This window comes from Ostrinia nubilalis, chromosome 24, assembly GCF_963855985.1.
Source record: "Ostrinia nubilalis chromosome 24, ilOstNubi1.1, whole genome shotgun sequence".
NCBI classification, from domain to species: domain Eukaryota; kingdom Metazoa; phylum Arthropoda; class Insecta; order Lepidoptera; family Crambidae; genus Ostrinia; species Ostrinia nubilalis.
The window spans coordinates 2,106,022-2,132,032 of NC_087111.1; the positions used below are offsets into that span (position 1 = coordinate 2,106,022).

A 26,011-nucleotide genomic window follows, 5' to 3' on the forward strand; every position below is an offset into this window, starting at 1 on the left:
AAGTTGGTTTGTTTCAGCCAAATGCTGTCCAATGCTGGACAAAGATGTGCATGTGGATTGAGTGATCCTTGCTTCAATCTTAACAAAAATCGAGGAAGTTTTACTTAAAATATGTTAAAACATTGCGATGAAGTTTAAAAATTTGTTAAACCTAAGATAAAAATGTTATGGCCAATAAATAGGAGCACTCATACCGCACGCTTTAAGAAAACGTCAACATGTTTATTTCAGAAAATAAAGCCTTTCCACTTCTTTTTATAGTATTGAAAAATTGTTAAGAATATGTTAAAACTATTAACAAATTCAGAAATTCCTTGCACGTCCCGTTCCAAAGTTATGACGATTATTTAGGATCACTCACACCGCACACGGGCCGTATGAGTGCTCTTCAAAATAATGACTTTTTATTAATAAATACGTTTTATTTCTGTTGGGAAATGTGTGCAAACTGACGAGCGAATTTGTTAAAGAATAAGTGTGACAAAACTTAAAAGCTGAAGGAATAAATTAACCTTTATTCTTTCCTCCAATATGCCGTGTGAGTGATCCTTACTTTTACCTCTATCTGCTCATATGTAGTTCGTAGGCAGACTGAGATAGTATCTAAAATTGTTAATTGTTTTTAACAATTATTTGGCATATATTTTGCTTTTATTAAGGTCATAATTTAAGAAATATCAGGCTTAGATGATTCCTAAAGGAAAATGTTGATTAGGGTACATATGATTTTTTATTTTGTGAGACTGTTCCGATTCGTCAGACGTGACAATGCAAAACCAATGCAATCTAATATGTAGTAGGTTTAGGGGCCTCCGCTAAAACTCGCGGGGGGCGTCCGACGCCGCGGTCGGCAGTAGCGCGAGTTTTAGTGGTTTACCCCTACATCTTGAATGATAGAAATAAAGAAACATTACAATTGTTTATAGGATTGAATTCAAATTTAACTTTTAATATGAATTGAGAAAGATACTCACGGTTTTATTTAAATAAATTGCAAATTTCTCAACAAAACTGTTTTTTTTTGGTTGGACTATAAAATACGATAAAATAATATTATTAAATCTCACATGTAAACTTCTGATGAATCGAAACAGTCTCTCAAAATAAAAAATCATACGTACCCTAATCAACATTTTCCTTTAAGAATCATCTAAGCCTGATATTTCTTAAATTATGACCTTAATAAAAGCAAAATATATGCCAAATAATTGTTAAAAACAATTAACAATTTTAGATACTATCTCAGTCTGCCTACGAACTACATAATGAGCAGATAGAGGTAAAAGTAAGGATCACTCACACGGCATATTGGAGGAAAGAATAAAGGTTAATTTCTTCCTTCAGCTTTTAAGTTTTGTCACACTTATTCTTTAACAAATTCGCTCGTCAGTTTGCACACATTTCCCAACAGAAATAAAACGTATTTATTAATAAAAAGTCATTATTTTGAAGAGCACTCATACGGCCCGTGTGCGGTGTGAGTGATCCTAAATAATCGTCATAACTTTGGAACGGGACGTGCAAGGAATTTCTGAATTTGTTAATAGTTTTAACATATTCTTAACAATTTTTCAATACTATAAAAAGAAGTGGAAAGGCTTTATTTTCTGAAATAAACATGTTGACGTTTTCTTAAAGCGTGCGGTATGAGTGCTCCTATTTATTGGCCATAACATTTTTATCTTAGGTTTAACAAATTTTTAAACTTCATCGCAATGTTTTAACATATTTTAAGTAAAACTTCCTCGATTTTTGTTAAGATTGAAGCAAGGATCACTCAATCCACATGCACATTGGACAAAGGCCTGTCCGGCGCTGCCCGTATCCAGGTGCATTCTGCGACCTTCACCAGATCGTCGGTCCGCCGAGTGAGAGGCCTGACTACACTAAGTTCATAATTGAGGATAAGCTAGGAATAAAATAGTTGGGAAAGAATACATGCATACTAATAATATTATAATTACGAAAGTCAATTTGTCGACTATGTTCTTTTTACGCCTAAACCACTGAATTAATTTAAATGTATTTTAAGCTGAAGAGATAATAACATAACTCTTTGAAACACAAGCGTGAAATATAAAAGAAAAAAATACAAAAATTCTTATTTTAAAATGATAAAGTATTTTAATTTATTACAACAATCAACTTGGTGCCGTTGAACGTTATATTTTTTTGCGAATAAATTCATATTTTCGTGCTAGTGGCGCCGGCTGCAGAGAATTGTGCGTCAACTTGTTCTTCAATAGAAAATGTTTTAGAAGTGCCGCAATAGATGGCGCTGTACGTTTCCTGAAACGCGCAAAACAAGTTTTTTTTCCTGACTTGACTACTTGATACTTAGACTTGAGTGAGACATACTTGAGATAAATTTCTTACTTAAAAATTTTTGAAGGCAGATCGTATAACTTTCAACGATCAGCCATACCACAGAATAAGTAATAGGCCTCCGTCACTCGCCTATGGTGGCCGAGATAATTACCTACAGCGTGCGACAACTTCAAGTTGCAAATCAGTCAGGGCCGCCACGCCTTGTGAACACATGCGTATTTCTATACACGCTAGGTCGATCATCATCGCAATCAAGATTCATTGTTTTATTTGCTGATGACACATCTCTCATTTTCAAAGTTGATAGAGGTAAAGTAAACCTTGATGATTTAAATGACACACTCTCACAGGTTTTGCATTGGTTTACTGTTAACAACTTATTGTTAAATGCAAACAAAACTAAGTGCATTAAATTTACCTTACCTAATGTGAGGCAGGTTCCCACACAATTGCTGGTGAAGAATGAACCATTAAATAGCATAAGTTCCACAACATTCTTAGGAATCACTTTAGACTCTAAACTTCAGTGGGGTCCTCATATTGAAACCTTGTCAGCAAGGCTCAGTTCAGCTGCTTTTGCAGTGAGAAAGATAAGGCAATTAACTGACATTGAAACGGCAAGGCTAGTTTATTTTTGCTATTTTCATAGTATAATGTCATACGGCATATTGTTGTGGGTAGGGTTGCCAACTATACTGTTTTGAACAGTATTATACTGTTTTTCACTAAATTATACTTTTTACTGTTGAACAAAAATAAAGTATACAAAATACTGTTTTCAGCTAGCATCACTAGTATCCATAGATATTTTTAAAAGTAAATGCCCAACACCACATTTAAGTACGCGTTGTAGAGCTATACTGTTTGTTTTTTTTTTAATACTGTCTGTTTTCCTTCTCCGACCTCTGATATACTTTATATTTTGAAAGAAAAGTTGGCAACCCTAGTTGTGGGGCTCAGCTGCGGACATTGAAACTGTGTTTGTTCTGTAGAAGAGAGCAGTGCGGGCCATTTATAACCTTGGACCCCGATTTTCCTTGAGATAATTCTTTAAGGAGATTAATATACTGACAGTAGCTTCACAGTTCATTTATGAAAACCTTTTATATGTTCGCAAAAATATAGAGCAATTTACTAGAAAGAGTGATTTACACAAGTTCAATACAAGAAACAAAAATAAACTGGCCGTTCCAAATTTCAGACTGCACAAGATTGGTAATTCATTTATGGGGAAATGTATTAAACTTTTCAATAAATTACCACAAACTGTTGTAAAGCACATATCAAAAGCACCTTAATGAAAAAGGGCTACTATAAAGTTGATGATTATATAAAAGATAAAAATGTTTGGAATATTTAACTACCTAGCTCGCATCAATACTTATAACTATAATATTTTGTATATTTTAAAGACTGTAAACCCTTGAAAAGGAGGCTGACAATAGTGACTGAGTTTCTTGCGCTGCTTCTTCTCAGCACTGGCCCATTTATTGTCCCGAAGCAGTGGTAGGGTTAATATTGGGACGTGTAAAAGTGCTTTCTAAAAGCCTATTTGCAAAAATAAATTAATTTTATTTTATGAATTTTTATTTTACAGCACTGTTATTATTTTCTTTAATGGAAAATCGTAATATTTAGGAATGATAATTAACTGTAGTAATTTAAATAATTAAAAAAACTACACTTTTTAAATAATTTTAAAATACTTATGACAAAAAACTGTAGCAAAAAGTTATTTTAGCTAATAAAAACATTTACTTTAATTCACCGTGTCTATTTTCCGACACTACCCCTTTTAAAACTTTAAAACTGTTTGTCCAATTTCGAATTATCGCAACACTGAAGTTTATTAATAGGGTACTTTAGAGATGGTACGATTATCACCCTGACGCTTGAGCTGTGAGGTAGATCATTTCTGAACACAAAAAAAATGCGCTCTTGTGAGCGTAGTAGTAAGGTGCAATTTCGAATGCACCATGTGCGTTGAATATTTTGCATTTTGTGTAATGAGGGTTTTCGCGAATGAAAGATCCGCTAGATGGCGGGACGTGGATGTGGGGTCTGACTGCTGCGCGATTGGTGGATTTTGACATATCTGTCAATGTCATGTCAAAAATAACCAATTGTAAAGCATTTGGACCTTGCGTCTACGTATTTCCATCTGGCGGATTTTTCATTCGCGAATACCCTCATTCAGCTCGCACAGCACTACGTACCTACAATTTTATTCACCTACAAGTTTTGTCTCTTTCTATCCTCTGAACTCTTTTTACGCTGTTAGGGTTGCTTTGCTGTCTAGTGAGTGATAAAATAGAATAAATCTACTTAGGTATTTGTAATGAGGTACGTATGTAGGTAAGTATTACTGTTATTCTACCTTAGCAAACAATAACATTTCAAATAATAACCTACTTAGGATAAAAAGAACTTATTTTAATACTTGTTCTTCAATAGAAAATGTTTCAGAAGTGCCGCAATAGATGGCGCTGTACGTTTCCTGAATCGCGCAAAACAAGTTTTTTTTCCTGACTTGACTATATACGACGCTCAGATTACCGAATCTTTCAAAGAAAATATTAACAATAATTTTTGAAGGCAAATCGTATAACTTTCAACGATCTGCCATACGAACCCAATTCCCTCTCCTTTTAGCCTAAACTATGGGTTACACTTGCATTGTTATTATTCCCTCACAATGATATCCAACTTTGATTTTAACCTTTTTACCGCCGCGTGATCTCAAATCAAATCATTTATTTATAGCCGGTTTCCTTTATTCAATCCAAATATGATGTCTGTCAACTGTCAATATGTTTTTGGTAGAATTATCTAGGTATAGCCTGACCAGGAACATAAAAACCCTGGCATAGAGGCGCGTCAATTGCATTTGATAGTGCAACACTGAGTACAGTCGTACCTATGTTAAATTAATAGGCTAACTTTATGTATCAGGATTCAGGATTACGGGCTAATTTGATATTTTTATAAATTAACGAAAAAATATTATTATAGGTAACCTGGTTTATATAAATTAAATGAAACCATCAATCGAGCTAGTAGGATTTATTTTATTATTCATCAATAATCAAATTCAGAACTTGAATATTCAACTGCAATGTTTGCTCATGAACGCTTCAAACTCGGTACTTCTTTCCCAATTCCATAAAATTCAACACTTAGAAAGTGTCAAAAAATTTTAAAATAGGTAGTTGAAACAAACCACATCTAATTTTCATAGTGGACTGTACTATGCGATAAACATGTCAGTCAATTTGACAACCTTTGTCGGAAACATTATTCAATGAAAATATTGTCCGAACCCTTAGTATTTCTCTTCGACAAATACTTTAACACATTGTAAACCACTTTTCTTTCACGACTATAAAAAGATTTTAGCAATTTAATTCACAAAATCAATTGCGCACATTTAAAATAAAGTTTGTTTACACTTTGACAGCAATAGACTGACATGCAAGGTGACATGACAATGAAGTTTTCAGTTACTGTTGCCATTAAAAGAAATTAGTACCATTAGTTTTCCGCAACATGGCGAGGGTTTTTATGTTCCTGGTCAGGCTATACTACGGTTTTCGATGATTTACATTGTCTTAATGTTTACAACAGGTGGTCCTTGGTGGGTTATATGCAAGGCGGGATATCTAAAGTGTGTTCTATCTATTTTCTATTTAGACACTGCGAACTACAGACTTTTAGTAGGCCGATAGTTGAGTCAGCTTCCAATTTGTTTAAAGAATCGGCCGATACGAAATTGATGTAGTGTTTCTCATTTTTTTTAAACATTATTAGCAATTTGAATTGCACAAATTACTAATAGTCCCGTTAGCCCCTCGTGTTAAGCTAAATAAATAAGCTTGTGTTACGAGTGGGCGTGACACAATAGTCGAGCGGCGGTGGTTCCTCGGATTTCGAGTCGGCCAGTCCGATTCACCGTTCGGCAATCGTGGCTATAATAGGCTAGTTTCCTAAAAAAAAATTTTTAGTCCGTCATGTTTAATATCAAAAAATATTGGTCACATATATTTTTATTTGTCAATCTAACAAATAATTACATAGTTATGGTGGGTTGAAGTTCCGCGCGACGTCACAAAGTGCGGCACTTTTATGCACTCATTGACGTCACGGGCCTCTTCTTAAGAACTTTGGCGCGCTTTATCTCTCTAAATTTTCATTAGTTTGAAAAAGTTAAAAATACGTGTAGAGTGTTTTTTGATAAGTTAACTGACGGACTAATTAAAACTCTTGCTTTTTGACCCAGGAAACATCCCTATTGGACCTACTTAGCTGAATCGTTTGTCCGAGGTAGACATACTTGTCAACAATCTCGAGAATCGAGCTCCCAACCGAAACTAGGTAGGGCGCAACATAGACATTCGACATAAGCTTCGTTTTGTCCATGTTCACGGTAAACTATCTATACAGTATTCCAACTCGACCACATTTTTGAAATAAATGTCAACAGCCGCGTGGAACGTCACGGTTATGACAACATGCGATAGGGCTGCCCACCTGCAGACCCTATTTTATTACATCTGCCTACATAGAATTTCTATCTAGTTTTGTAAATGTATTTTGTAAATGTATTATGTAATTTTTTATTTTATTTTGACAAACAAAACTTTGTTTAAGAAATAGGATAAAAATTCATGTTGTTTTGTGATTAGTAGATTTAATTAAAAAATATATTTGTGTTAAGATTTGGTAACAAATCTTATAAATTTGCGACCGTAAAATGTATGCGCCTCGACTGAGGCGTACAAAATGCTTGATTTTTATACAGGGTGTTAGGTAAATGGGTTTATAAGCCGACACTAGCCCATGTTAACATGTGCATATAAATGGTATGGTGAAGTCAGAAAATTGATATCATCATATTAATAATTTTAATTTTCATACAAATCTGATTTTATAAATTTTATTTTGTATGAAAATTAAAAAAAAAAATGATGATAATCACTGACTTCACCATATTATTTAATGTTAACATGAGCTAGAAACCCATTTACCTAACACCCTGTATAAATAGGTACTTGTAATTATTTTTATAAAAAAAAGAGCGCTTACTGTGTAAAAAACACATCGTCCGTTTATTACTGTGCCTGTGGCACATTCGCGACACCCCCGACTTTTGCATGTCGAGCGCATACCGAGATTTGAATTTCGAAGGAAAGCTCGCGTTTCTTCCGTTTATATGAAGTTACAATACTGTATGATAGTATTACCGTGCCATGTTCATCCGAAGGCCTACCTGTTGAGAGACTCGATTAAGGTATTCGAGCATTTTCATACAATATATTCATTGTTCATACTGATTAACAGCCCGACAGTCGGTGTTCTGCGCCTGGGCTTAAAGTTTATAATTTTAAATGAATGGTCACCTTTCTCTGATGCATGGTCTTCTGCAACATGTAAAACAACACCTCTCTAGTCGCCTGTGCCTCTTGCTGTTGCGCCCTCCCCAATATACTCGTCCCTGAAACATTTACAATTAGAACTTCAATACTCAATACTCAATATTTTATTGCATCCATTATGTACTTAAAATTAGAACATTATGGGCCCTGTAGGGCACTGCAATTAGGAGAGAGGAGGACCACCCCAGATCAACCGAAAGACGTATTACAAGTTAGAGCCTAGTAATTTATCATTAAGATACTCGCTTTAAGCATAATAGTGTTTGGAAATTAAAAGTTCTTTAAGTTTTTTTAAGAATGTTGATTCTTTGGGTGTATTTTTATTGAAAGTGGAAGCTTATTAAAAATTTTGATTGACATGGAAAGTGGACCCGATGAGTACAGTTCAAGGCGGGATGGAGGTGTTATGAGTTTTTGTCGATGTCGTAAATTGTATGTACTGTCGATGTCTCCTCGTTTTTTATAAAATTCTGGGTATTTTTTGACAAATTTACACGTCTCTAATATGTATATGCTAGGTAGGTAGGTATATTGTGTTTGGCAAAATATGGTTTACAGCTATCGGTATTTTTCATGTTAAATATTATTCTAATAAGTTTTTTTTGGAGGATCAGGAGATCTTGGGCATCTGTACTACTTCCCCACATAATTACTCCGTAGTTGAGCCACGAATATGCGTATGCGTAATAACTTGTTAATAACTTTTTTTTATTACAGCTTCCATATGTTGTCCCGAAGTGGTGGTAGGGCAAGCTATATTTGGGACGTGTATAAGTGCCCTAGAAGGGGCCTATGTACTGAACAAATTATATACAGGGTGTCCCAGAATGGGTGAATCAAACTGATAGGGGAGGTAGCTCTACTAATGTAGGTACTATCCCAAAAAAATATGAAAAAAAAATTCGGATTTTTTTTTTCAAATAAAGTGCTCTTAACTCGAAATATAGTAATTATTTTCAAAAGTTTGTTTACAGATAAACGAAGCGATCATGTACAGTTAATATTAATAAGAAAAAAGTACAAATAAACTCCAAACGCAGCAATTATAGCCAGATACTTAGGCAAAGCTGATTTATTTTAACTTTAAAAAAAAAAGTTTGTTTTCTTATGCGCTTTATTTTTTTCATATTTTTTAGGGATAGTACATTAGTAGAGCTACCTCCCCTAACAGTTTGATTCACCCATTCTGGGACACCCTGTATTTAAATTTGAATAAAAAATTACTAAATGAAGTCATCATCATCATTTCAGCTTATGAGAAATGCTACATGATCACGAAAAAATTAATGTAGGTATATAAAAGCAAAATAACTCAATAGACAATTTGACACCATACCCCAATAATTCGGAACCACAACTGTTTTAAAAAGACCCTACATTCTGCTCTTAAAAACTTAATTCATCTTAAATTACCTGTAAATTACGATTTTTGTTCGCATTGTAATTGAAAAAAAGTAGTTTGATTGAGTTGACAAAATAGTGACGTCACTTGCTTGTAATGCCATACAAAATCTATGGGAGAGTTTCGTTTTGACAGTTTTAAAATGTACGTCAATTGAGTGGTGGTGTCAACATGTCTATTCAGCAGTGGACGTCCTATGGCTGAGATGATGATGATGAAGGATATATTTACATCCCATATTACTGAACACTTTGACCGCGACAGGCTCCAAACCAGCGATGCATTCAGCATGAGCGCCAGACGCCATCAAGCCATCGCATAGTTGTATCAGCTGAAACACAACGTTTCTTTTCAACTAATGGTCGCACAGAAGATTTATTTTATTAAAATAGTAAGACACGGATCTTAACGCGACGTTTATTAATGAGTTACATTATGTACTCACGGCTTGACGTTTCGGCTGCGACGAAATGCAACGCGAAAGTTTAAAATCTTATATTTATTTTATTGTTTGAATATTAGCCATTTGTATTGAAAAATTAAATAATAATCGCGTTAAGGCCTGTGCATTCCTATCATATTCCAAGGCCTACCAGGCTGCGTCAGATTTGTGTGGTGTGCACGGGCCATTAACCTCTCCGCCTAAGTTTAAATAATGATCGTGTTAGTTTACAATACGACAGAAAAAGAGGTTAAAACTTTCGACCCTCGAATCGGCAAAATGTTGAATGTCTTTTTCACGTTCCTTTTTTGTCTTTGTATGAAACCCATTGTAATAAATGTTCCTTTCTTTCATAAATTTTGTATTTTCTCAATATTAAGCGACACTGCCGGAGGCATGACAAAGAAAAGTTCACTTACCTTTGGTATCTCAATGATTTGCTTCGTATGATGCTTGGAGGAGGACAGCTGTACCAAGAATGTTAAGATGCTATTGACGAGGTCGCAACAGTCCCTGAAAGTTCAGAGAGTTATGCGTTAGAAATACTATAAAGAAGAGAGAAATTATCTTTCTTCCTGTTTCAATTTCTGCAAAGATTCAGGCTTATGATTGTCTTTTCAACCTAATACCGTCCACTGCTGGACAAAGACCTCTCCCAAGGATTCCCAAAATCAGTTCTGTGTTGCCTGTATCCAGGTGCTTCCTGTGACCCTCAACAGATCGTCGGTTTACCTAGTAGAAGGTCTGCCTACACTAGGGCTGGGTTGCACCATCCGACTTTAACTTTAACAAACGTCAAAAATCTGTCAAACACAGTGTTGGCAAAAAGTTTATCTGATTAATGATTAAAAATTAATGATTAAAATCATAAGCAAATTTTTTTGATTATGATTAATTAATCATTAATCGAAAATTTTGATTATGATTAATTAATCATAATCATTAATCGTTAATTTGATTATTTGATTAACTATCTACTATTTTCATAAGAAAAGGGTTGGGGGTGTATGAAAAGGTACCCGCGACTTATAAAATATCTAGCAAAGGGGGGATCTGGAGTTGTACTGTCGTTTTCCCAAAAAACTGCGTCAATTTTCACTACTCAAAACACTTATCGCACTAGTTTTGTTTCTCACAATTCCTTCTATTCTTCCGGTATCCTCCAGCAAAATTGGGTCAGGAAGAAGTTAAGCGGGCTGGCTGACGATAGGGGAGAAGGATTATAATCAGGATTAATTTAATCATGATTAAAATTAATCAAATTAATTAATTGATTAAAAAATTAATTGATTAGTGCCAACACTGGTCAAACACCATACAAAAAGCACCGGTTATCGTTAAATTCACTGTCAAAGCTAGGTGGTGCAACTCAGCCTTATGCCCGTTTTCACCATCAATTTATAAGTGACCCCTATGGTAACACATAACCGGAATTTTGTTATCAAAGGGGTCACTCAAAAATTAAGGATTGATGGTGAAAACGGGCATTAGTCTTCTATCTGATACGATCTGTGGTCGCCACTCGAGAACTTTTCTGGTGTCATGGCCATTTAAGTTTAAGTTTGACAACTGAGTTTGCAATATAAACATTTTAAGTGCGCGAAACTTTTATCTGTTATGAAAAATAGAGTATATTACGGCCGAATACTGAAACGCTACTCAAATCGTTCACTCAGCTGACGGGCTCCTAAATTTAAGTATCCTTCAATTTTAAATGGTATTCTCAAACGCCACTCAACGGATTTGAAGCCGTGATCAGCTAAGCAGCTCTCAAATGTTTACATAATGGCAACATTTACCAAAAAAAGTATGTTTTCATTTACACAAATGATAACTTTGCGTTTTTTATCCATTACACGCAGCATCGTTTGTTTATGTATTGTCTTTTATGGAAATATACTAAATCAACTTAACATAGAACAGTTTATTTTTAGTTTCTATTATATATAAATCTCGTTTTGTCATATAAAAAAATTAATGCTTGCATTTTTATTTAATTAAAAAAATAATTTTAAAGGTGATACTTTTTATTGTTGAAATCTATTAAGTGGCGATCGTGGACCGAAACGTAACCACAATTGACATTTATCATTGTTGACAGAGCATCAAATTGACAAATCAACAACTCTTGGAAATGCTGCTACCTACTTATGCGATGTCCCCTTATTCCTCAGAAATAGGCATGTTTATGTATTGCGGTTTCATAGCAGCTATTTTGGTTGTTACTTCGTGCACTATACAATGCACAGTTGGTTGTTAGATGTGGAAGATATCACCTAATACACGTTCATAACTTCCCGTTGCGTAGAACAGTAGGGTTATAATAAGTAGGTATTTGGTCCACTGGTTGTATGGCGTTTGGTGAGGGGTTTCAAAGAGCTTCCAAATTATGAATCCAGAAACAACACCGTTTCTTTAGAGACGCGGAACCTCGCTCGGAATTGCATGTCATTATAATAATATTTTTCAATAGCGTTCAGCCTTATTGCGTTCCTGCGATTAGATCTAGGTATTTCCTCAAGGCTCGAAAGAAATGTTAACGATGACACACATTATTTACCACTATTTAGGTCGATTTAGGTATAAGAATAGGATTTAAGATACCGGGCAAGCACTCTCAAATTTAACAGCTGCTTAAGACGATTTGACAGTTGTTTGAGTAATGCTTAGCGTTGAATGGCGTTTCAGTATGCGAAAATTCATTTGAGTGGCGTTTAAGTGCAACTTAATTTGGGAGGTGCTTACAAATTGAGAACTGCTCAGATATTGTTTTGAGTATGCGAAATGTAAGTTTAGGAGCTGCTTAACTATTTGAGAAGCCGTCAAATATTTAAATGGCGTTTCAGTATTCGGCCGTTAGTTGCTTACTTTGTAACGTTAAACTATTAGAAATATAAACTCCCGTGAGTTTATATTTCTCATGCTGATCTATCAAGTCCAGCTATTTCAGTTGGAAGCCGATAAACACCTGGTCGCTTAAGTTCGGTAAAGTTTGTAATTTGATTGATTGACTGACTCACTCACTCATCACGAAATCTCAGAAACTACAAGTGCTAGGAGTCTCAAATTTTGCATGGGGGTTCCTTTTAGAACGTAGGGTAAAACGGGATCCACGCGTACGAAGTCGCGGGCGGCCGCTAGTTAAAATTAATGCTTGTAATTAGTAGAATAGAGTGACATAGCCCAACGGATTAGCAAGCTGAAGTGGCAATGGGCAGGACACATAGTACGCAGAACTGACGGCCGATGGGGCAGCAAGGTTCTGGAGTGGAGGCCGCGTACCGGAAAACGCAGAGTGGACGTCCACCCACAAGGTGGACCGACGACATCGTAAAGGTAGCAGGGAAGCGCTGGACGCAGGCCGCTACCAACCGGGTAACATGGAAAGCATTGGGGGAGGCCTATGTTCAGCAGTGGACGTCCTATGGCTGAAATGATGATGATGATGAAATGATGAATAGAATCAGGAACTCACGGGATCTCATGCTGTTCGATCAAGTCCAGCTGTTTCAGCAGGAAGCCGATGAACACCTGGTCGCTATCCAGCATGCAGTAGTTGACTCTTAAGGTCAGCAGCTGGTTGAGGAGGCACAACACTTTGCACTGGAGGGGTATGTCGTTTTGCATCGTGTAGCTCTGCGGATAGAGTTGAATTTTGAATGGTTAAAATTGATAACAGGATTTCAACTGTGATACAAATTACAAAATTGTTTATTCAGAATCAGGTTTGAAAAAACAGGGTTTCGATTGGGGTTTTCTTTTAAGTATAAGTAGATACTTGTGTTAGAAAGCCCCGCTCTCCATTTACAATGATTTACATTATGAAATTATACAGCTAGGAAATACCATGCATATCATTGACTTATTTTACAAACAAGTGGTAAGCGATTTTCTTTTGTGAAACAAATGGTTTCGTGTATTTGGCATACACGACGGCATCTTTGTTATTCTGTCATAATACCTACTTTATATTATATAAACTTATTTTTTCTTCAGAATATAAAAAGACCTTTCGAATGCGAGCCGAATTTGCACACCGTGGGTTCTGTACAAACTTGTAAGTATTGTCTCATACCACATAGGTCGCGATTAGTTTATTATCAAAAAATAAGTTTTTAATCACACAAGATATGTTTTGTGATGCAACATTTAGATTGTTTTATTTCCCGTAGCTACTGATAATAGACAAACAACGTGTAAGTTTAAGGTAATTAATTAGTTGCCAGTCTAGTTTTGGATGTTAACCAAGATTAGGTGCTAGAGTATTATAAGTTACGGGTTCCTTGAGTTAATAACATTTATAGTCCAGTCAATAAAGCATTATAGATGGAAATCCATGGAACACAATTTTTGACTTCGGGACTTTATTTAGACTAGTTAGGAGGTGAACATAGCAAAAGTCCCCGCCCTTAGCCCTTGAGCCGGCGGGGAGAGGGGGGTTTAAAGGTACCACTTTTCGGTTTTTCGCTTAATCCTCGAAAACTATGCGTCCTAGTGACATGACTACTATGAACCAAAAAAAGCTTATTCAATTTGCTACAGGTGAGATAGACAAGTTTTTCTATAAATTGTATAGTTTTCGCGGCATCTGCTCTAGAAGGTCTGTAATATTGGAAATTTTATTTTTGTCTTACATGTTCCCATCAGGAGAAAATCGACTAAATCAACATTGAGCAATCATTCTAGACATGCGGGAGCATGTTAAGCCTAGTTCCTGCGAGGGGACTACACCGTGCGTATATTTAGACGAATCACTTTGAGCCACTTTTGACTCCTCATCACTCAAAAACTACTGTGCATTAACACTTCAAATTTGGCTCATGTGTTGAGACTTGCAAGATATACATCAGTTTCAAATTTCATAAATATGCCTCAAACGGTTCTTTAGATATTGACGTCCAAAAATCTACATGGCTGACCTATAAGACCAAATTCTAACCACTTCCAGATGACCTTGAAGGTTTAAATTTGGCATCCAAATAGGTAGTTGTGTAAATACAAAGGAACAAGTAAAAAACCAGTAAATTTTGACATTTCACATGTGATAGATAGATTTTAGTGTCCTAAATGTCGATTTTTGAACGTCAATACCTAAATAACCGTTTGAGGTATATTTATGAAATTTGAAGCTGATGTTTATCTTGCAAGTCTCAACACATGAGCCTAATTTGAAGTGTTAATGCACAGTGCTTTGTGAGTGATGAGGAATCAAAAGTGACTCCAATTAGTTCGTCTAAATATACGCACGATGCAGTCCCCTCCCTGGAACTAGGCTTAACATGCTTCCGCATGTCTATAATGTTTGCTTAATGTTGATTTAGTCGATTTTCTCCTAATAGGAACATGTAAGACAAAATTAAAATTTCCAATATTACAGACCTTCTAGAGCAGATGCCGCGAAAACTATACAAGATATAGAAAAACTTGACTGTCTCACCTGTAGCAAATTGAATAAGCTTTTTTTGGTTCATAGTAGTCATGTCACTAGGACGCATAGTTTCCGAGAATTAAGCGAAAAACCGAAAAGTGGTACCTTTAAACCCCCCTCTCCCCGCCGGCTTAAGGGCTAAGGGCGGGGACTTTTGCTATGTTCACCTCCTAACTAGTCTTAATAAAGTCCCGAGGTCAGAAATTGTGTTCCAGGGATTTCTCTCTACACCGTTGTTAAAGCATTCATTGACTGGACTATTACTAGATTATTTGATCATCATAAAACACCACATACCTTCAAAGCCTGTATAACGACCGGCTCAAACAGCCTTATATACCTCTCCAACTCCTTTTTATTAGTGCTCCATTTCCTATCAGTTTTGTTCTTCATAAAATTCTCCATACTGATCAGCAATTGCCTTTCAGCTACCATCCTGGGATTCTTACTGTCCAAAGACAACTTCTGACTAGCATTAGAACTTATACTGCTTCTTCGGGATTCTTTATCCGGTATATGAAAGTCATTCACCAACATGACGTCATGGTAGAAACTTGTCTTCTTATTAATTTCAATCTTGTTAGCTATAGTTTGAAAATCTACATACTGGTTGATCATATTTGTGCCGAATAAGCATTTTAATAGCTGTGTGACGCAGTAAACTGATTTTTCTGGTGATAATGGGATGATGACTTTGAGGTAGTATAATATTTCTTCGGTCACGTTCCCGAATTCTTTTTCCGTTGCTAATTCGAGTTGGACTGCGAGGCAGTTTAGTACTGTTGTCAGGAATTGGTGGAACATACTGCTTTTCGGGTCTAAGTTTATCTGTAACAGAGAATCATGGAAATGGTGTTTAAAAAGAAAAAAAAAACGTTAGTGTTTGCTTATAATATAGAATAAGAAAGCTTTGCAACATTTTGTAAAACTTAATATTACTTTTGCTTAAAAGAAAGAGAACAAAGAATACAGAAAAATATAACTTCAGATAGCATATACGCCACTTATTATAAAGAACAGGTCACAACGCGTTGTGGTCTCTGCAAAAGCAAAACGTATATTCGTGTCAATAGCTCTTATAAAAACACACGGAGGGTTGTGGCAAAGAAGAAAAGTCATGATTTGATTTGATTTACTAACAGTAGCTGGAAGAAAAGTTGTAAAAAGGAGATCGTTCCCTTTCACGTATTTTAAACAACTATCCACTGGATACCGCCTAAATTGTTTCTTTTGTGTGCATTTATCTTAATATAATAATAATAATCGTTCCTTTGAGGACTCAGTCCTTACCTTGTGATTAGAATAAGCAGCCCTCAAGTTGTCATAGAACCTCATATAGAAGGGGTCCGTATAGAAATGTCCCGTGAAGTTGGCCCGCAAACTGTTGGCGGGCAGGGGTGCCTTCTTACGTAGGGAACCCTTGTCGTCTACGTCGGATGCGTTACTGCTCTTGCGGGGAATCGAATCTGGGAAATGATGATTTTTGTTTGTTGTTGTAGGACATGCATTTGTAAAAAGTATACTACTTAAAGCCCGGTCCGTGAGCACGTAAAATTTTGTCCAATGACCCCTAGCTACCCATCCTTATCGCTCGCGCGTAATTATTGCTGTCGCGACTGTGCGACTGGCACCCGCAGTGTGTGCGAGCGCGACAGCAACATAATTACGCGCGAGCGATAAGGATGGGTAGCTTGGGGTCATTGGACAAAATTCTACGTGCTCACGGACCAGACTATAAAGACTTAGCACATGAGTATAGTTGGACAACACAAAGTGTCCCAGATATGACATTGAGAAGAGGGCGTTGCGTCTTTAACGATGCAATCAAAACTTGCGTTATTAGTTTCAATTTGCCACTTAGGACAACAATGAAGTGTCCCCGATGTGACATTGATAGGAGGGTGCTACTGTCAATACTGGGTTATTATAAGTTCCGAATTTTGCCACTTGACGTTTCAAAATCGTTGAACTATAGTAGAGTGTATTTTAATTCGGTCAAACGTCAGCGAGATTTCAAATGTACAAGACATGTAGACAGATATATCATGACAGCTATGTTACGACGTCACATGTCACCATTAACACACCTCTGCTACAGAATTCTCAGTTATGTGTTATGCTTATGTATTTTTATCAAAATTACTCAAAACAAGTGTTTTTGATATGATTTCTTGTAGCAAACATATCTTTCCCGGTTTCAAATAAAATTAATCTAGGTTTAAATAAAGGTAAAGCAACAAAAATTAACCCACCTTGAGTTTTCCGCCTCACCGGACTGCCAGGCAAGGCGATCCCACCCTTATTCAAGTGGACATTAGGGTTAACTTCCTCTATCAAATGCACCAACACGTTCAACATCTTCAAAGTGACTTGCAGAAACTTCTCCGCTAAGTTTGCAACTTTCTCGCTCTCGAGGTGTTGCCATCTCTCTCTGACGTTTTGGGAGTCGCGCTCGAAGATGTCCCGGTTGGTTGTCTTGTGTTTCATTATGTTGTGGATTTCAACTGGAAAGTACACAAAATTCTTATAAATAACAAAATTAGTAATGTACATTTTGTTATGAGATATCAAATTGCTATTCCTGCATGCTTTGCTTTCATAGATTTAGATCTGGACTTGTTTTTAGTAAAATAAAACTAACACACTTCATTAACTGACCCAAGAATTGAGGTGGCATTCTAACATATCATCATAAATCGATGCGGATTTTACTAAATTCAAAGTTCGTCGTTGAGTTTCTTTTGGTCTATTAAATGGGTCTCATAAGACGGCTCAAGGTCACCCAAAGAGCACTGAAGCTTGCTATGCTCGAATTTTTTAAAACTTACCGAGGCAAATGGAGGATTTGGTCTACACTCCCCATAATGGCTACTCATGGTTGGGAAAAACACCACTAGCCAATGATACGCCACAAAGCACGCCCTCTGGCTTTTGTCATCTACCCGTCTACAATGTCATGAGGTAGTCAGTCCATCAAGCAGATGGCTACACTGCGTATCATCATCATTCTAAATCCTATCGCTTTGACGTTTTATGTGTCTCCCAAAAAACGCTGGCACGCCCTCCCGCTTTTTTCATTCACCAACTGCCTACCATCTTCTTAAGGTCGTCGGTCCATCCAGCCGCTCATTACCTGGGTACATGAAGGCGCACAGGGCCAGCGCGGCGGCCCGCGCGGCGACGGCGGCGTCGCAGCAGGCCAGGCTGTCCAGGCAGGAGCCCAGCAGCCCCTGCGAGGAGTACGCGTCCGGGTTGCTCCACGGAGACCAGAGGGAGCAGACCACTGAGGGCGTCTGTCCATCCAGCCGCTACCAGCATCCTGAGCTTGACAAGGAGACCAGAGAGAGCAGACCACTGAGGGCGTCTGTCCATCCAGCCGCTACCAGCATCCTGAGCTTGACAAGGAGACCAGAGAGCAGACCACTGAGGGCGTCTGTCCATCCAGCCGCTACCAGCATCTTGAGCTTGTCGTTCGGTCTTACTATGGATGGACCTTATAAAAAGGCTCAAGGTCACTCAGCAACAGCCCGCTCGAAGAAACTTGCACACGACTGAGGTCGTCTTTACAACTAGCTGCTTGCAGCAACCTTGAGTTCGTTGCTAAGTTTCGTTCGGTCTTACTATGGCTCTCATAAGAAGGCTCAAGGGCGACGGAGCGTGCTATGCTCGGAGTTTCCCTGCACTTGTACTTACCAGAAGCGATTGGAAGGTTTGTACTACACTTTCCACCATGGTTAGAACACTATTAGCCAATGGCAGTTCAGTAGTAAGACCACCTGATTCAGACCTAAAGGTTCCGTTCTAGTAAAGAACTCAGACAGCCAGATCCTCTTTGATTGAGGATTCCAGTTGAAGCTCGCTTCAATCTTCAGCTTAGTCATTTTTCACCAGGTTCGTTGTAGTCTCATCGGTCTATCGAGCAGATGGGTACACCACGTTTCTTACCTGGGTATATGTGCGGACCACTAAGGTCGTCTGTCCATCCAGCCGCTCATTACCTGGGTACATGAAGGCGCACAGGGCCAGCGCGGCGGCCCGCGCGGCGACGGCGGCGTCGCAGCAGGCCAGGCTGTCCAGGCAGGAGCCCAGCAGCCCCTGCGAGGAGTACGCGCCGGGGTTGCTCCACGGAGACCAGAGAGAGCAGACCACTGAGGGCGTCTGTCCATCCAGCCGCTACCAGCATCCTGAGCTTGACAAGGAGACCAGAGAGAGCAGACCACTGAGGGCGTCTGTCCATGCAGCCGCTACCAGCATCTTGAGCTTATCCTTCGTTCTTACTATGGATGGACCTTATATATTGATAAACAAGCATTACTCAGGCTCTAAATGTGAAAACATGTTAATGGTTATAAGTTTTCTAAAATGTAAGTCTACATAGTTTCTACACTGTATTGTTTTCCTTGTAAAATAAAAATAAAATAAAATAAAATAAAATAAGCTCAAGGCTCAAGGTCACTCAAAGGGCGACAGCCCGCTCGAAGAAACTTGCACGCCACTGAGGGTGTTTTCACATCTAGCTGCTTGCAGCAACCTTGAGTTCGTTGCTAAGTTTCGTTCGGTCTTACTATGGGTCTCATAAGAAGGCTCAAGGTCACCCAAAGGGCGACGTAGCGTGCTATGCTCGGAGTTTTCTTGCACTTTAACTTACCAGGAGCGATTGGAAGGTTTGGACTACACTCCCCACCATGGTTAGAACACTATTAACCAATGGCAGTCCAGTAGTAAGACCACCTGACTCAGACCTGAGGGTCCCGCCCGTTTTAGTAAGGAACTAAGACAGCAAGATCCTCTTTGGTTAAGGATTCCAGGTGAAGCTCGCTTCTACCTTCAGCCTTGTCACTTTTCATCAGGTGAGACGTAAGCCAAAGCTTCCTCGTTGTAGTCTCATCGGTCTATCAAGCAGATGGGTACACCACGTTTCTTACCTGGGTATATGTGGAGACCACTAAGGTCGTCGGTCCATCCAGCCGCTCATTACCTGGGTACATGAAGGCGCACAGGGCCAGCGCGGCGGCCCGCGCGGCGACGGCGGCGTCGCAGCAGGCCAGGCTGTCCAGGCAGGAGCCCAGCAGCCCCTGCGAGGAGTACGCGCCGGGGTTGCTCCACGGAGACCAGAGAGAGCAGACCGCTTTGAGTGTGTCCATGAGACCTTGCTGGAATGGAAATGGCACATAATGTAATGATTTTAAAGCTTCAACCACACCAACGCGTGCAGATTGCCGCCGCCGGCGCGATCAAAGGCCAATGACAGGTCGCGCGACCTATGACAGTTCACGCGACCTGTCATTTCCTTATGATCAGTGATCGCGATCTGCACACGTTGGTGTGGTTGAAGCATAAGTGATTATGCTAAAGCCTGGTCCGTGAGCACGTAGAATCCCGTCCAATGACCCCAAGGTACCCATCCCTATCGCTCGCACGTAATTATGTTGCTGTCGCGCTCGCACACTCACTGCGGGCGCCCGTCGCACAGTCGCGACAGCAATATAATTACGCGCGAGCGATAAGGATGGGTAGCTTGGGATCATTGGATGGGATTCTACGTGCTCACGGACCAGGCTTTACTATACTTACGAGCAAAAGTATGGAATCACCCCTTTGTGTTCCAAGCGATCTTAAGAACTGAATGAATGTATTGTATGTATCTATGGTATCAATTTTAAGTTTATAATATCTCCTTTAAAATGGTACCATTTTTATTGATCTTCTATTAGTCATTTAGTTCTTAAGATCGCTCGGAATAAATAGGGTGATTCCATATTTTTGCTCGCGAGTGTAGATAAGATGTTTGGAATTAATATTGCGACACACGTGAAATTTTTGAATTTGCGAGCAGATAAACTTCGTGACAGTGGAAATAACCTAATTTATTAGAAGGTAAATTGAATCAACATCATTAAAAACCTACTCAAAGAGAATGTAAACCTCATGAACATTCCCATATTCCGACATTAACTATGCATACAATTTATAATTCGAAACTAAAGTAAATTGAAAAAACAAACGCATTTTAAAATTCATTCGGTCGTAGTTACTTCTTAGCGGTATTCAGCAAGGTTCTGGAGTAGAGGCCGTGTACCGGAAAACGCAGCGTGGGATGTCCACCCATAAGGTGGACCGACGCTGGATGCAGACCGCTACCAACCGGGCAGCATGGAAAGCATTGGGGGAGGCTTAATATGTTCAGCAGTGGACGTCCTATGGCTGAGATGATGATATTTGTCTTGTACAGACGACGGCACCTCTAACTAAACATCCACAGTGAAGACTGTATCCATTAGCAGACTGCAATCAAACGCCCTTTGAGCTCACTCTCACTTTCAACTTTCGAAGTTCAATAAACTGTGAGCACATTATTAGGTACTTTAACCAAATCGCAAGTACCGAAGACAAAAAAAACATCCACAGTGAAATCTTCGAGTATTTTGCAGCAAAAATGTACTTACGACACATCGTCGTTTCAGCCAAATGACGTCCACTGTTGGACAAAGGCCTCCCCCAAGGATTTCCATAACGACCGATCTTGCACTGCCCGCATCCAGGCTCTTCCCACGACCATCATCAGATCGTCAGTTCACCTAAAGGGGGACACGACACTTACCGAATAATATTTACAATTAGCAGTCATCAGTCGTCCCACCAATTCCCCCACTACACTCCTCAGTCCATCTTCCGATTCCAACATCTCCCCCCCTCGGAACTGGTCCGGCAAGTCGTTGTAGAAGTACATATCTCTGACCAATTCTAGAGACAGTTGTCTATGATCGAAGATGAATTTCTTGCTGTGCTGCTTCGCTATTTCGGCGGCCATTGATGTGGGCGTTTCGCGGGCAGGCGGGAAGATTTTTGGGATTATTCTAAGGACAAATAAAAATACATTTTAAAGCCTAAAGAAAAGAAATAAGTTTCGAAAAATCGCTCACTCAGTTATAGTCAGGGGGCTTAGTGTGAGTTTACATTAAACGTATTTGATATCGAGTACGTCAAAAAAATCTATGAAGATTTTAGTTCTTGAAGGTATCGTATCCGCTAGGGATGCTGTACAATCCGTCATACATTTAATGTAATTCTTTTACGCAGTCGCTAGCGAAGATAAACTCGCACTAGGGCTTAGTGTTATTGTTTGAATTCATGTGAAATAATAAAATCATAACAAATGTCATGTCACTTTCTTGTCTATGAAAAATCAGTCACCAACTTCATAAAGGAGGAAGTTCTCAATTCGGTTGGTGTTTTTTTAAGTAAAAAAATGTAAGTAATATAAGGATAAGCGCGCATGGGTGACTTTTTGTCACCGTGACGGTATATCTTTCTCTTTTACACTTTTATAAAGAGAAAAACAGACAACGTAGTACTTGTCACGGTAACAAAAGTCACACGTGCGCGCGCGCCTTAATAGGCTACTGTGACCTACTTTGCAATAGTTTGTGAAGCTGCATCCCTCACTTTTTGGTCTTGGTCAGCTAACAGTCGTATCAATGTGTCCATTATAAGCTTGCTTTTCTTGCGGTAGTTTGGGTACAACATAAACAATCTGGAAAATAAGAAAGGAAAAAATAATAAACAATGACATCGGACGTGTAAAAAGGATTTTAAATAAAAAAATAAATGTCTTAGATGACTTTTCACAACCTAAATATTTTGAGCCACGCCAGAATAATAATATCTGGCCTCTAACCCATCTGGCTAATGTGGGAAGTGTAGGGAAAATCCTCCATTTGTTTTTGGTAAATAAGAGGGTCGTTCTCCTGCATTGGAGACTAAATTATTTACCCCCCCTAGATAGGTTACAAAAATGTAACAGTTGTAATTCCGAAATTACTTCGCTCCGTGAAGCGATATCGAAATGAAAACTGTCACTATTGTAACTTGTCTAAAGTCTGGTCGCCGAGCACGTAGAATTTTGTCCAATGACCCGAAGCTACCTATCCTTATCGCTCGCGCGTAATTATATTATTGCTGTCGCGACTGTGCGACGAGCGGCAGCAGTGAGTGTGCGAGCGCGATAGCAACATAATTACGCGCGAGCAATAAGGATGGGTAACTTGGGGTCATTGGACAAAATTCTACGTGCTCACGGACCAGACTATACGAGGATTGATGATAAAGATGACGTCAATGATAACTTAAGTCCACTTACTTCTGATAAGGCAGTTTCTCGTACAGCCTACACAGATTCACCCTACACAGCCAGTAGCTATTGCTCTCTACACTGTCCAGCGTATTGAGGGCTTCCACGACTAAAGGCCAGTGCACACTGTTGCATAAAGCCGTGGCCATAGTAGTCAAGCTGGACAGCGTATGGTTAACTGTGGAGTGAATCTCGTCGGAGAGGCCCTGGAAATAAGGTTCATTTTTGAACAACGCATTTGGGGGACGATTTGTATTGACAAATCGACAAACCGATATTGATCGGTGTTACACGCCCGTATTCACAAACATTACTATGAGGTCTCACAGTGCGCGTAGACGCACAGGGTGACACACGAACCAATCACAGAGCTCTATTCAACGCTGTGCGTTCGATTTGCTGCTTCGCTTAATACGGGTGACAATACAGAAGGACCCCGCGATCTTTCGACAATTTATTTTTAGTATTTTGCTAAAGACACAAAGTTCAAAATCATTTACTAAGGCTGAGTTGCACCATCAAATTTTAACCGTAACTATAACGATAACCGGTATATTTTGTATGGAGTTTGACATATTTTTGATGTTTGTTGAAGTTAAATGATGGTGATGAAGAATAAGATGGTGCAACCCAGCCTAATATTTTAAATGATTTGTTTGACTATACCACTACCAGTATATGTACACCAATTCAATAAATATTACTTACATGAACCTGAAAACAGTCAATAACTTTTAATTAAACTCTTTACATTGGTGAAAACCGCATGGAAATCCGTTCAGTAGTTTTATTTTATTTTATCACTAATAGACAGACAGACAGAAAGAACTTTATAATAACATGTAAGTATAAAAAATAATTACCTTCAACACAATCCCAACCAGCTTCTCTGTACAAATTTTCTCGCTCACATCCTTCGGTAGTACACTAAAATTCCTCCACCGATGGTAATCGCCATGGGATATCTCCAAGGCTGCAGTCAAGTAGCTCCCTATACAGACCCTCACCAACCCCCTAATTTGGGGGTCATTATGACCCTCTAACAAAACAATAATATCACTCATGTGCTGAAATTCAAACTCCTTACTATCCATCGTCTCGCTTTTGGCATCGACACTTTTATCCACCATTTCTGGAGCATCCTTACTATGAACTTCGTCTGTTCTCTGTAACGGTCTTTTAGACCTTTCCTCTCTCTTTTCCAAATCCCTAAATGCGTCAAGGTTGTCCAAATTAGTTGTTGATTCGCCGAAATGGTCGAATTTCATGTCCAAATCTATGCTAGAAGACAATATATCTCCACTGCTTGACATGGGATAGCCAGTGTTGCTACCAGTCATATTTGAGTTGGTTGTGAAATTGCTATTGGTCATATTGGGGTTGGTACTATCAGCGCTTATTTCGCTTGCACCAAGGTCGTTTTTCGCGTACACTTTGCTATCCAGTATAGCGCTTTGGACGTCTTTAGATGAACTTTTTGGTTCTAAGCTGTCTTGAGATTTCTCTAATGATTTTGATTCCTTTTTTGAGATGGGTTGGGAAGAATCACAGCTTCGGTTGAGTAGGTCTTGACTAAGGGAATCAGTTAAGGAATCTTGGTAGCACACGTTTCGTTCTAATATGAAATCGTTTATGTGGTCTTGGTTGGAGTCTGTGCCTTCTGACGATCCTGAAAATAATAAGCAATCAATTAATGACGATGAAATAAGAATGATTTATTCTGGATGTGCCAGTGTTTTTATAGATCTAACGCTAAACTGAATTAATGCCTGTGGTATGGGAGCGACACGGAAGAGGTGAGATTGACATATTTTTGCGTAACGGAGCATTTGAAGTCTCACTGACTTTTGACGTCACAAACCCTTGCCGAACTGCTCCCATACCTACCCTACCCACAGATCAGTAAATCTATACTAATATTATAAATAAATGCGAAAGTAACTCTGTCTGTCTTGTCTTACTTTCACGCCTAAACCACTGAAACGATTATGATGAAATTTGGCATAGAGATAGTTTGAGTCCCGGGAAAAGACATAGGATAGTTTTTATCTCGGTTTTTGAAACAGGGACGCGCGCGATATAGTCTTTCTGTGACAGACAAAATTCCACGCGGGCGAAGCCGCGGGCGCACAGTGTTTTATTTTGGCTTAGAAGCGGACATCCCTGTTTTATTAATTCAATCGTTAGATATTACTATTATGTATAAAATTGATGAAGGAACTAGTAGTTTTATTTGTTTAGTTTCGAAGAAATATTCGATTGTGATTTTATAAAAAAAAACAGTTTTAGAAGCATATTTTCTAAAAAAATTACATTAAGTCAGAATTTTGTAAATAAATTTACCTATCACTATAACGTCTACCTTTATGCAAAAATAAATGGTTATTGCTGCAGTAATTTAGGAATTATTTAATAATTTATGATTTTCAGAAAACATTTTTTTCTTCGTTGTCCTAGAAAATTGGCAGCTATATTTACTTTATATTGATCCATGATATAATTATCTATAATACCTGAAAATATTACTTGCCTATTCCGTGGAAGTTGGAAGATATTTTAATTTCTATGAGTTTAGAAAATTTATATGTAAATAGGGTTGTCATCTGAATATTTTTTAGTTTTTTAAATGCCGTCCGTAACAATACGGTTTTAATGCCTTTGTTAGATAACTATTGAAATTCATTGCTTTTACCATTATTAATTTGTCTGGTCGAGTTTGATAATTATAGAGTTGGCCCTGTGGCGGCTTATTGGAAATCCTATCGTTTTCGAAACATCGATATATATGTTGCAGTCAAAACTCATAATCGATCAAAACCACTTTTGACTGCAAATTTCAGTTAATAGT

General features: G+C 38.3%; 1 protein-coding gene across 1 annotated transcript in view; it reads right to left on the reverse strand.

Moving 5' to 3' along the window:
• LOC135083633 (huntingtin) overlaps positions 1-26,011 on the reverse strand; it is an 87,707-nt gene that overhangs the window by 38,394 nt on the left and 23,302 nt on the right. Inside the window, exons 12-23 of the mRNA XM_063978336.1 lie at positions 24,027-24,832; positions 23,173-23,369; positions 22,447-22,566; positions 21,634-21,889; positions 20,011-20,185; positions 17,285-17,536; positions 16,323-16,498; positions 15,330-15,860; positions 13,080-13,240; positions 10,024-10,117; positions 9,394-9,493; positions 7,725-7,819 (exon numbers count right to left, since the gene is read on the reverse strand). Of these exons, the coding sequence (XP_063834406.1) occupies positions 7,725-7,819; positions 9,394-9,493; positions 10,024-10,117; positions 13,080-13,240; positions 15,330-15,860; positions 16,323-16,498; positions 17,285-17,536; positions 20,011-20,185; positions 21,634-21,889; positions 22,447-22,566; positions 23,173-23,369; positions 24,027-24,832 (2,963 nt within the window). The remainder of the gene's footprint in view (positions 1-7,724; positions 7,820-9,393; positions 9,494-10,023; positions 10,118-13,079; positions 13,241-15,329; positions 15,861-16,322; positions 16,499-17,284; positions 17,537-20,010; positions 20,186-21,633; positions 21,890-22,446; positions 22,567-23,172; positions 23,370-24,026; positions 24,833-26,011) is intronic.